General features: G+C 39.5%; 1 protein-coding gene across 4 annotated transcripts in view; it reads left to right on the forward strand.

The window, feature by feature from the left end:
• The window catches only part of atp11a (ATPase phospholipid transporting 11A), an 85,075-nt gene that overhangs the window by 39,325 nt on the left and 32,118 nt on the right, over positions 1-13,632 (forward strand). For all 4 annotated transcript variants that reach the window (XM_066661161.1, XM_066661162.1, XM_066661164.1 and 1 more), the window contains exons 2-12: positions 3,007-3,129; positions 3,645-3,734; positions 3,849-3,929; positions 5,385-5,492; positions 8,991-9,119; positions 9,509-9,612; positions 10,002-10,052; positions 10,238-10,302; positions 10,862-10,943; positions 13,005-13,155; positions 13,341-13,538. In XM_066661161.1, coding sequence (XP_066517258.1) covers positions 3,007-3,129; positions 3,645-3,734; positions 3,849-3,929; positions 5,385-5,492; positions 8,991-9,119; positions 9,509-9,612; positions 10,002-10,052; positions 10,238-10,302; positions 10,862-10,943; positions 13,005-13,155; positions 13,341-13,538 — 1,182 coding nt within the window. The remainder of the gene's footprint in view (positions 1-3,006; positions 3,130-3,644; positions 3,735-3,848; positions 3,930-5,384; positions 5,493-8,990; positions 9,120-9,508; positions 9,613-10,001; positions 10,053-10,237; positions 10,303-10,861; positions 10,944-13,004; positions 13,156-13,340; positions 13,539-13,632) is intronic.

The following is a 13,632-nucleotide window of genomic DNA, read 5'->3' on the forward strand; positions in this document are numbered from 1 at the left end:
GCCTCTAAAACTGGGGCATGGTGCTGCCGCACGCCTCATTCACCATCTGCAAACTTAATGTCACCCCTCTTGTTAGCTTTTGGCTGACCGTTAGGGTACGTATAAGGGAAAACATTTGTGGGAAGGAACTGACGATGCCTAAATTATCATAAATATGCTATTTTTATCCCAAGAAGTCATTTAGAACTTACAAGTGAGTTTGCGTAATTTTGTGGTTATTTTTTATTATTTAAGGATGGGGACAAATAAATAAACAACAAACAAAACTGCTAAGATTTCTGGAAAGCCCCATCCCTATTCCTCCAGGGTGTGTTCGCACAATGAACCCAGTGATTCTGGGTAGGCTTCGGACCCACCACAACCCTATGAAACAATGAATGACTGAATGAATGAATCCTAGAAGAAAAATGCAGTATAATTGTTTGGGGCAATGCTGTGTTTGTAATATTTTTCCGTGTGTGTGTGTACGCACGCGCACAGTAAGGGCAGGCTGGATTAGGTGTGATTATGAGGGCTCAGAGTACACAGAGACTCTCTGACCAGCTGTTCACTGCTTTCCTCTTAAAAACACACCCATATATGTACATAGGGTCTCACACTTATTCCAAAAATGATTTAGAATAGTGTCTCTGGAAACAGGTAGAAAATCTATATTTATTTGGGAGAACAGGGGCCGCTGTCTTTGTCTGTTTGGATCCAAATGCTTGAATGCAGCAAGGTGGGGTGGGGGTGTGTACTGTACTGAGCAAATCTCCCACTGTGGTCACTTCTGGCATCCTAATCATCCCTATCTTTAACTGGCTTAGTCAGTCCCCCTCGTCTCTAACTCTCATTTTTATAGCTGATGTGTGGTGGGTTAATGGAGTTAGATTGGCTGCGTCACATCATCCAGGTGCTTGAGTTGACGCCCTAATGTCCTAATGATGCTAAATCTCTGAGTGTCTATAAGTCATTCATTCATTCATTTATTATTCACCAGTTTTTCAGGTAACCCTTCTTTGCTCATCTGAGCCGTTAACTGTATTTAGTAGTAAATAAGCTAGTAAAAAAGCTAATGCTACAATATTAGCTTTTTTCAGTAGAGAACTTCAGATAAGAACAGAGTATTCATCGCTTTGTGATTGTAGAGTTGTGAAGGTACTTCCCTTTATACTGAGCCGTGATCACACACACACACAGAGGACAGGTGCTCTATAAAATGTAGCTGTTTCAGATTGTTGTGAATGTCATGCTCAGCTGACTGTATCTGTAAAAACTGGTGTGTGGACATTGTTCTTAGAGCCACATTCCTCTCCCACTGACTGTGAATCATGGGTCATTTGCGAAACTCTGGACGAACTTCCTGTTAAGCCTTTTAAGCTTTTTTTTCCCCTCTTTGATCAAGGGAAGCTTGAGTTAAAGAGAAATTGGCTTGACCAAAATTAGTTTCTGGGTAGTGATATAAACTCCTCACAACATAAGGTTTATTATCATATCAGAAAGAGACATGGAACAAAAATGTTTTTTAAAAAATAGCTTCCATTTGTAGGCTTTACCACCAGTTGTCTTCAGAATGTGTGTCCAGTTATTAGTGAAATTAGTAATAATTTGGGTTTTCTAAACACTAGATTTCCACACAGAATTAGCAAACATGCTAACGGAATTAGCAAAATGCTAACAGCTGCAATAAGGAACTCAGTTGAAATCCAGTTTCTGTATGAATTATGAATGAATGTGTCAGTTAATTTATAAACATGCATTGAAAAGTAGAACATTAGTTTGAATGATTAATTGTCCACTCTCAGTCAATAAAAAAAAAAATAATTTTCATAGACGTACAGTATATTTAGCTTATAACAGTTGTTCTTGGCAAGGGTCAATAAATGGTGTATGGGTTTGATTGGTGGGTTCTGGAGGCGGGACAGACTGCTCCGGTTTTTGATTGGTTTCAAATTACGATGTGTACGGTCTGTAATATCTCCCCCTTATTTAGCCTCATAACCCTGAGTATGTGAGAAATGGCACCTGTTTGGAGCAGTTCATAACCGTGAGTGAAGTGAAAAACAAAATTTGAGGAAACTCAACCCAATCCATAACATTTAAACAGCTTTATAGGTTTAAACAAGCTGTGCAAATCCCAAATTCTTCTTTATTCAGATCAAACAGTGCAAATGATAGCAACAGTGTTGCAGCATTACTGCATTTGAGCATTCTATAAAATACTACTTTGATGTTCTATTGATTCATTTATATAGGAGCACTGTTTTCAATCAGTCGACCACTTGGAATCAATCATCCATTCAATTCAGCTCCTTTCACCCATTCATTCATCCGTCTATCTGTTCCACCATACATAATTGTAAGCATTAACGTATACATACCGAGATATATACCTGTACATTATTTCTTTTATCAGAATAAAACAATTACATAACATTTTCTTCAGTTTCACAAGGAAAACAAGCAAGGAGGGAATCAAAATAGTCTTTGAAGTGATAACACAGCCTACATTTCCCAGCTTATGTAAGCGTTTAAGATGCTAGGCCTGATGTAATCTGCATCTGGCGGAGTGGGAGGGTTTGCATTCTGATCACTCTTTACTGAGCGACTGGAGCCGCAGTGAAGTCTGATTACACAGGGTGTATGGAGTACATGCTATGGGGTGGACATTTATTCTCCTTCGTTCTCTCAAAACAAGATAGAATTACTATTAACCCATTAATGCACAGACTACCAAGATCACAGACACGTTTGGGCCTGATCACAGATCAGCACTTAAAGTTATGGCACTGGCAAGTGCTAGTGTGGCCCGGACGTGGGCCAGCTGTCATGAGCCAGGATTGACTTGGGTTACGTGCGTTATGTGATGTGTGGGCCAGGCGTTTGGTTCACAACACACCTGATATCTGGCCCATATAAGGTGGACTTGTGGCTCCAATAAATAAACGTTACTCACCTCTTCCCTCTAGGGATGCAACCACCTATGACCTGTCTCAGTAAATTATTATTATTATTTTTTATCTGCAGTGTGCAGGGGAGGAGAACTGGGTGGACAACAGGACGGTGTATATTGGTCATAAAGAACCACCTCCAGGCACTGAAGCCTACATTCCTCAGAGATACCCCGACAACAGAATAGTCTCCTCAAAGGTACCACACTCCAACATGATGCTGATAAACACAACCACAGGACTGTCATCTTACTTAATTCAGTCTGAAATACACTGAGCTTTTTTTTTTTATTGTAGTGCTTGATTTATTTACTGCACTACAACACTGTACACTCACACGTCATAACAAAATAGTTACAGAACAGCAGCAAGGGGTGAAGTACTGGGATTCAGTTTCACATTATTGATAAGAAGACACCTGCTGCTTTTATCTGTATCAAGTTTGAGAAGTGTCTTTTGTTCTTAAAATGCGAGCAGTGTTTTCTTTTGTCGAGAAATGTAGTTACTTTGGACTGTTGCCATATCATGTCTTTTAAGCTGTAGTGGGAATAGGAGAAGAATGTGGAGAATATGTTTACATTCAGTCAAAAACAACACGGGTTGGATTCTTGTGAAGTTTTCTATAATGTAAATAAGTGGTATACACAGTCAGGTATGCGTGTTCAAACTAGCTGTCCCTGTGTGATAATTCCTTATATGCTTCTCTTTGTACAGTACACTTTCTGGAACTTTATACCGAAGAACTTGTTTGAGCAGTTTAGAAGAATTGCAAATTTTTACTTTCTAATTATCTTTCTTGTACAGGTGAGTATTGAGCTTACTTTATACTTTATTTTTTTTTTATTTAAGTCAGGATTTGGAGAAAAGAAAGTGTAATGAAATCTCTCTCTCTCTCTCTCTCTCTCTTTCTCTTCCTAGTTAATTATCGATACCCCCACCAGTCCCATCACTAGTGGTTTACCGCTCTTTTTTGTCATCACAGTCACTGCCATCAAACAGGTAAGCGTGTAGATGTTTCTCACTCATAGATACACTCCAGCTAGGGCTGGGCAATTAATTGAAAATGAGTCAAAATCCACATTCAGAATTTCTAATCAACATAAATTTGTCCATATCGATTATGTCAATTATTTTTGTTCTGTTATGTCCCAGCTGTGTATTCACGTACTGTCCCTTTAAAACCATGCTACCAAGCTGTAGTCACATGACTCTGCCCCTATCTGCCACATGGAAGCAACCTAAACGAAAAGGCTGAACAAGCGTGCTGTGTTTTGACTATAATTAAGACAACAGTGCATAAAAAGAACAAGAAGAACAAGCTCCCAGCAACATTAAATAAAATAAAAATATCCCATTTTTAATACTGATATTTACAGTACAAGCCTTGTCACTGAACTATGAGGGTCAAAAATGCAAAAACAAAATATTCGTTCATTAATCGGAATCGTGGTAAAATGTACAATTAATCGTGATACTGATTTGTGCTCATATCGCCCAGCTCTCCAGCTCACTTGCTCTTTTTCCTAATCTTCTCTGTGATGCAAATTGATGCACACTGTTTTGCCGTTTTCTGCATCGTAATCGAGCATTTCTGAATATAAACAGCCTTTAATCAGTGCATTAACAATCAGAGGAACTTTAAAGGATTGTGCTGAAGGTTGACTCACGTGACTTGATCACGTCTTCAAACCACTGCTCATGGTTTGTACACCACACAACTGTGTTTCAATTGCATTGTCTCTGTAATGAGGTTTATTTGCTGCTACGTTTGTACCACACTGTACACAGCAGCTGTAGATCAAATGTTCTTACAGATACAGCCTGATTACGCACTGGGCTGATATTCTCAGTCACGTGAGCACCAGATACTGCCTTTTTTTTAACCCCTTGTGTCACACTAATGCACAAGGCAGGTTTAAACGTATTCCTAATGTTACAATGACCCCCCCTGTCCCGTAGAGAGCATTCCCTTTTGCAGTCTTGATCGGAAGTCAAAGTCAGCGGTTCCTTCTCAGTGCTTTTAGACTGTATCAATTTGTATCCTACATTAGTGAGCAGGTCTGAGCAGAGAAATGAAACATATGCAGACGCTTGTTCAGACTTTCACTTTGTCACCTGTATATATTTGTCTTTCCAGTGCACTTGTGGTAGTGGATGAATCGTGTAATGTATCGTCTAACGTATGTCCAGTTCAAACATGCATCTCAAGCAATAGTAACAGTAAAAGGGAAAAAAACATACTAACTTTCAAAGTGGAAGTGAATGTAAAACCATTTTGTTCTAAGTCATTGTGGAGTATTTCTTTTGGTTCATTTATCATGAAATAATTGATATAAAGAACAATTGGACAGCCACGATATACTGTATTTGTCACCAGATTGTTATTTTAATCATCCTGATCTTGCTCTCTGTCCCCCCCCCCTCCCCACCCTCTTGTTTGTTTCTCTCATCCAGGGCTATGAGGACTGGCTCAGGCACAAGGCAGACAAAGCCATCAACCAGTGTCCAGTTCATGTGGTTCAGCATGGTAAAGTAGTGCAGAAGCAGAGCCGCAAGCTGCAGGTGTGTTCCAGTAATGACCCACTCGTACATTCAACATGTTCAGATCATTACACACAAATGCTGGCCCTTCTGGAGTAAAAATAATGCAGAAAAGTGCTAGGGCAATTCATTATGAAAACTGCCTGAAGGACAGAGCTATGGTGGACACAATTACAAACATTAAACATTGATGCAAGTAAGCGGTTGCTTCCGCTGAAATACTAGTTATAGCTTCAGTCTGAATGGGTGAGGCTAAACTGTGGTCAACTTAATAGGCTGATTATATGTACTCATGGGTTTTGGGGTTTTTGTGTGCTGTTTTATGCTCTCTGTTGCCTTGACTCTGTTTGTCCTTTGATCTTCTTTGTTCTGTGTCCTAATGATATTAGCGATTTGGGTTCTTGAATTGGGGTGTTGTTGCAGTGTAGATTCCATATATAGACAAGGTTCGCATACTACATGAACTCTTGTTTCAGTCTGCATTAATATGTTGGCTTTTCATGAATTTATTTACCCTTTCTTGAAATATCTGCTTTTAAAAATGTTTTTTTTTAGTGAAGCACCGATACAGGATCAGTATTGGCACCGATACTAGCACTTAAACACAGTATCAGTGTCGGCTACAGAGAGCACCGATACTCATTATTCTCTTCATGTAGTACACAGGGCACTTTTTGGGACACATCCCATGAAGCAGATACTGATGCGCATGCACGCCACTATATGCAGGTCGAATTTAATTAAAGGCTAAGCACCACTTAATGGACCTCCATGAATATTTCACATTATTGTAGTTAATGACATATATAACTATGAATTAAAATGAAAATAGCAGCTTAATTTGCTTTAAAACGGACTATTTGATTAAATTGACGGGAAAAACCCGAGCTCGCTACGGAAATTCTTGAACGCAACCGTGACGTCACTGGTGGACAACAGCTGAACAGCGCCGCGGTAAAACACCGTTATGACTGACTGCTGTGACAGTATCTAGCTAAATAACCAACATTATTCATGACAATAGCCTAGCAAAAAGCTACACTCAAATTTAGAGGTACCGTTATTCTTGTAAATGTGATCGAAGTCGAACTCGAATTCATCCAACACTATAAACCTCCGTAATGCAGCTACGTAGCCGAGTATAATCTGAGCCACCGAGTTTAGCAAGTCAAGCTAACGTTAACTAACACCAACTAAAACAGGCGAAGTGAATGTCCTTACCCTGTTTACCTCCATGTTACAGAGGCTCTTGAACACTTTTCGTTGGTTTCCTTACATGCCCATATTGTTGGAAAAGCGCCAGTGAAATGAGCTACAGATAACGGAGTGAGCGGATGGTCCTTTCCAACGGTCTAACCCTTATTCCTTGAAGTAGTAAGAAATAACATGTTTTCTGACTATCAATAAACGTTAGTTTATTAAAAAAAGTTAGGAACTCAAATTCCACTGTATTTATTTGTTTGACACTTTCATATCGCTGGTGCTTAGCCTTTAAGCATTTAAATCTAAGGCATGCCAAAGTACACTGTGACTTCATTCAAGCAACCACAAAGAAACACGCCAGCACAGGTCAGCAGCAGTCCTTAAAGTACATTTCACAGTTGTGACACAAATCTTCATGATATTAGTAAGACTATACTTGACTTACGGCATTTTTCATGGCTCTGAAACTTTTGAAATGTGCCATTAATAATGAAGTAAATGTTGTTCATTCAAGCTCATTATATCTTATTAGCGATACAGAACTTTCTGTAAGTATCACAATATAAAAAATGGACTCATAGGCACCTATCTAGACAGATAAAGTTGTTATCCGTACTCGGTATCGGCAGATATCTGTATTCGAAAGGAAAAACTGGTATCAGTGCAGCCCTAGTTTTCTCTATGAACACAATCAATTACATGAGCTATGAGTGAGAAGTAATGATGTAAAATGACCAGGCTTTAGCTATAGCCATTCAGCCATTCCCAGATAATTCTTCCCCCAGAATGCAGTTCAGCTGACACTATTGTCCCAGTTACTGTTTGGCTGCAGCCGGTTGACATGACAACAGGCAGAATGGCAGAACGTACCCACATTACCCAAGATGCACTTGGAATTCCTGATAATCTGGTAAAGCAGACGTTACTGGGACTTTTTCCCCCACATGAAGCAAGGATCAATAGAAGTAACCTGTGTTTTACTTTGGAAAACTGGCCGAGCAGGTCCTGTTCCCAAGCAGCTCGGATTTCGTTCTGTTTAGTTGTTGAGTGTGTTTGGAATCGCTCCAGTCTGATGGCTGTATTAGCAGAAGAGAGCTCTTGTGTGGTGAAATCTGTCTGATTGGAAGCACATGGATCCTCTGAAGCAGAAACTGAAAATGGAAATGATGAGGAAGACAGAGACAGAGATAGAGAAGTGTGTGTTTGTTTTGATGTTTTCCCCCCTCTTCCCTCTCTCTGTAATCCAGCCAACGTCTATAATCCATTATGTAACACTCTCTCTCTCTCTCTCTGCTCGCTCCAACAGTCCCCCCCCCCCCCCCCCCCCCAACACACACACACACACACACACACACACACATACACACGATCAGAATTATAGATTTACGTAGATTTTATATAGATGCTTGTGTTTTTGCAAAAGAGGGTGTTTAGGACCTTGGTTTTTGGTTATTTAATTATCCATGCGTTTGTCTTTGTCCCTACACTTGTCATTGGCCATTGTCCAGTGTCGGAGGTGATGTCATAGCTCTGCTCTCTGGCATAGCCTCTATTCACTGACATCATGGATTAGTTTCTAGCAGAGTTTTTTGCTTAACAATCTCTTTCTTCTTTAAGCCTCACTCAGGTCTTCACACAGGTTAAGACTTATGGCCAAATTGGTGGTGTATGAAAGAGAAAAAAAAATCTTCACAGTGTTTGTAGCACTTATGAGGGGTAAAAAAAATAAAGAAATATTATTATTTTATTTTATTTATTTATTTAATATCTTAAAACCCCATCTGCAGAAAAGTTGGAACTCTCCCTAAAAAGAGATGGAGGGGGGGGGGGGGGGGGGTAGGAATGTCACCTCGATAACAGCATGCGTCTCTCCAAATCCCTGTATAAGCCTCTAAATCATAAAGCATCTCCATGTCCAAAAAGGTTGTGATTTTTGTGTGCAAAATGTAAATTAAAAACATTAAATAATGTGCATATAATTTAAACACTAGATGTAATGGGAAATGGTATTAAAACACCATTTTAAACGTTGAATTTATTTCAATTTATTCATTTTGAATGTGATGAAAGCAACAAGTTCCATGAACAACTGCTGTAGTTTTGAAAGTGTAATGTTTTATTTCCAAAACAAGTCTGAAAGCCTCTTTCCTTATTAACAAAATGTAGCTACGCAATGCTTTAATTATCACCCGCAGTAACTTCAGCTAAAGACATAAAGTTGGAGTTAAATGGACAATAGAAGTTGAGTCAGCAGTTGATTGGTCTGTGCAGTATATTGCTGACTGTGTTTAATGTCTGTTGGGTGTTGTGTTGTAGGTGGGTGACATAGTTTTAGTGAAGGAGGATGAGACGTTCCCCTGTGACCTCATCCTGCTTTCCACAAGCAGAGACGATGGCACCTGTTTCGTCACCACTGCAAGTTTGGATGGAGAGTCCAGTCATAAGGTTATTGATGTCAAATTCAATCCTAGATTCAATTCCACAATTCCTTTTAAAAATAAAAGCTTGTTGTTTAGGACAAACTAAAACTAACATGGATTTTATTGGTTGAAGTTAATCAATGTTAAAAACACACTCTACTTTTCTACTAAATTCATATCATAGACAAATAATATATCATTCTGACGGCTTGCTGTACACAACAGGAAGAGTAGGGGGTGGTACATAGTTTAAAGCAGAATGTTTAGAAATAGAAGCTGAATTGAATATAATATGTTTGAGTTTGTTTGGAATTAATAGCTCCAGCAGATAGTGAATCTGACAGAACGTGAGAGAGCCTTACACACACTTCACTATTTCTCACTCTTTCTGCCTGTCTCTCTCTCCACACAAAGACCTATTATGCAGTTCAGGACACCAAGGCCTTTAACACAGAAGAGGAGGTGGACACACTACAGGCTACTATAGAATGTGAACAACCCCAACCAGATCTATACAAGTGAGTCATTTGCTTTTGTGTGTGTGGCATTCTGACTTTCTCTCTCTCTCTCTCTCTTATACACACACACACACACACACACACACACACACACACACACACACACACACAAAACCCCACAGCTGAATGAAGACTCTTTATAAACCATGCATTCAACTAATGGCTGTATACACACGTGCACACACACACGCAACAAACAGTGACAGTGACCAGACCTCTACAAACACTTACACACACACACACACACACTGTGCAAACACACACCCAGTATAAACAAAAACACATGGCCAAACACACCAATATAACAATGACTAAGATTGTTTTATTCTCTCTTTTTTCTCTCATTCTATCTCTTACTCTATTTTTACATTTCTCACATTCTCCTGTAGATTTGTGGGACGTATCAATATTTATTTGGACCGAGACGAGCCTATTGCAAGGTAAATACGTGTACAGAGGACTAATTAAACGTGTATGTGTGATGTTATGGCAAGTTGAATGTCCTGGAGAGAATGCTGAACAAGCATTTTCTCCTGCTTTCTGCAGGTTTTTATTTAACTATCTGGTGTGTGTGTGAATGAATGTGTTTGTGTGTAATACTACTTGAATTAATCTCTTATTTTAGACCTCTGGGTTCTGAGAACCTGCTGCTGCGAGGGGCCACCCTGAAAAACACAGAGTACATATATGGTAACTTAAATTTTATCCACATTTTACTGCAGCCTATAAAGAGGGAGAGAGAGGGAGAGAGAGAGAGACTCGTTAAGTCATTCTCTCACACCATTGCCAGTGTAATTAAATGAGTTGCGGAAGCGACTGAAATATCAGATTTATGTCCTTAATAGGAGAGAGAGGGTGGGGAGGTGAAAATATGGAGTGAGCAAAAAAAAAGTTTGGATACAGTGATGAAGTGATAAAGGAGAGGACAGAATTAAAGTATAGAACTGACAGAGGAAAGTATAGACATAAAAGAGGGACAGATAGAGAGAAGACAATGTTGTCTTGAACACGTGAGTGTCCTCAGAGGTTGAGAAAGTGTGTGAAATGGTCATTAAGCAGCAATAATGTGCTCTCAGCAAAAGGGACTGTTATGTAATAGTTAATGTTCTGCTCTGTCCAGGGAGGAACAGTGAAGGGTGACCTTGTCATCTGAAGAAATGCAAGCTGTACTTGACAGGATGTGCTTATAGAGTCCATAAATGCCTGTTTCGATTCTCAGTATTTAAACTTTACCTTTCCTCTATTACAGCTGTGGCTATCTACACAGGCATGGAGACCAAAATGGCTCTGAACTACCAGTCCAAATCCCAGAAACGCTCAGCTGTGGAAAAGTGAGCATTGTTTCCTTTTATTTTCGGTGTAATTCAGCTGTTACTTTATTGTCAGTGAAACTGATGCTTGACAGTGATGCGACAGCACTGTTCCACGCAGTAATAACCTCAGGGATTTAAGAATTTGGCCAGTTAAGCAAGGACAGAATGACACAGCAGAAATATTACAACTTTATTAGGCGTAATAATAGTAAAAATGATGAATCAAAATTCATAACCACCCATGTGAGCAAAATGTACAGAAATAATAATGAAAAATGGTGGTTTGCTGCGTTTGTTGCCCTTTTGGAGTAGTAAAATTTAGTCTCATAGTCTGTATTCACCATTTGCTCAGTACAATCTGGTACAATCTTCTACTATTGCCTCTTACAAAAGAAACACAGGCCTCATATTCAGCAGAACCCAGTAGGCACAGGTGACACATGAGTCTTGAGCTCTTACTAGACAGGACACACTTTTATTGTGTGAGGAATACAATTATCGCAAGACACATTTTTACTGTTTTATGTCTCCTACGGCCAAAATCAAAGGGTCCAACATGGTTAAATAATTTCTACCTTGTGTCTGTCACAACAGGCTCCTAATGCATGTTTTACCTTGTTAGATAAGCCATGTAGACTCTTAGGTGGTCTGTTGATTGATTTGTAATTACTTGTGCGAGACATTCACTCTAAAGTTTACTGTTTGGGACATAATTCAGTGTCGCAAAGGTTTTTATTTATTTATTTTAAAGAATGGACCTTCCGGATTTGAGTCCACTAACAGCTCCAGATCTATAGCTAACGGCTGTGATCTAATAGACGTTAGGCAGGAGATCTATATAAACTTAGTTTAAGTTCAGGTGAACTCTGAGACCCTGTGTAAAATCATTCTGACAAAGTGCTGATTAAGTATTGTAAAATATAAGAATAGATAAAGATATTTTCGTAATACACCATATGCATCATTATAGTTTTGATTTGCAACACACAGAATACAGTTACCTTGTGGATGTTCTGTCTTAATTAATTTGCTCATTAATGAATATGATTTGCATTTCCCTTGAAATCCCTCAGTGAAAGATCTACAAAAGCAGTCTTATCGCCCATGAAAATTCCTCAACTTCCAAAGTTTTGGTTATCTAGCTTCTTAAAGGATGCAGCACAGCCAGGCTTAACAAAGTGAAGCATTGTTGGTCAATATGAGAATCTCTATACAGGAGGTCCTCGGGTTACGTCAGTCCCGAGTTACGATGTTTCATGGTTACGACACATCTCCCATTTACTGTATAAAGCCTTGTTTCGACTTAAGTGGTTTAGCGTCGTAAACGTCGTAACGCGAACTTCGTGTTTGGTGTGCGCGGCGGAAGAATACGCGGTTACACAGCTCGGGACCGAGGAGGATTATGGAACGCCGTTGGATTCTCCGTGTTAATATGTAGCGTATAACTTCGTGTTAACACGCTAAGGTATTTAGGTATTCACAAAATACACAAACTTAACGCGTTAACACGTTAAGTTTGTGTATTTTGTGAATCATGCTTTATTGCCACCTACTGGTGCATTGCTGAAACAACATAAAGCCTTAACTTACCAAATAACGGAAACATTCCATTGTTTAATATCCTGAACAATGTTCACGTGTCATTTTTGGTCACGTTATCACGACAAAGTTTTACGTGTTAACACGAAAATTTTTAATAACGTGTTAACGCACATGTGCTCACACGTTTAGAGCCCAATGGTGTTCTATAGAGGATAGGTGTTAGCATAGGATAAGTGCTAACAGTATGTTATTTACGTACAGTATGTACGTATGTTCCGACTTGCACCGAAAATCGGTTTACGACGCGACGTAGGAACAGATCAACGTCAAAAGTCGAGGACCCCCTGTAATTGCATTCTCTTAAAGAGATTTCGGTCCTACCTCTTTAGCCTATATTTATTCATATTTCTCTTGAGGCTGTTTATGGTCACTGCCTTTGTCCTGTCACCTGTACATACTTTGTTGCCAATTTTAATATTTACTACAATTTATAATACTAATTAACTCATATATTTTGTCTTCCCTGTATCTTTTCAGGTCTATGAATGCGTACCTCGTTGTTTACTTGTGCATCCTGATCAGTAAAGCCCTGATCAATACGGTCCTCAAGTACGTGTGGCAGGCCGACCCGAACAGAGACGAGCCCTGGTACAACCAAAAAACAGAGACGGAAAGGCAGCGGCATGTAGTACGTACAATCCATAATTATTCCCATAATACATCATCCTGAGTTGCACAAATGCATTGATAACATCTGTATCTCTCCTCCACATGGAAACTGGCGTTTTAAAGGTGGACGTGTTTTGTATTGCCCTCCTATTCCTACAATACACCAGTACCTCGATCTGAGACCTTTCTTTGTTTGTTTCACAGTTGATCCGAGCGTTCACTGACTTCTTGGCTTTCATGGTCCTCTTCAACTACATCATTCCTGTCTCTATGTACGTGACTGTGGAGATGCAGAAGTTTCTGGGCTCTTACTTCATCACATGGGATGACGAGATGTTTGATGAAGAGCTGGGTGAGGGCGCTCTTGTCAACACATCGGATCTTAACGAAGAGCTTGGACAGGTGAGTGCTGACTGCTGTGGTTGAGTAATAGATGAAACATTCATGAATTAGAGATCCACCTGGAGATCAGTTAAAACCAGCGTTAGCGTATCAA

Source organism: Hoplias malabaricus, chromosome 2, assembly GCF_029633855.1.
Source record: "Hoplias malabaricus isolate fHopMal1 chromosome 2, fHopMal1.hap1, whole genome shotgun sequence".
Classification (NCBI taxonomy): Eukaryota; Metazoa; Chordata; class Actinopteri; order Characiformes; family Erythrinidae; genus Hoplias; species Hoplias malabaricus.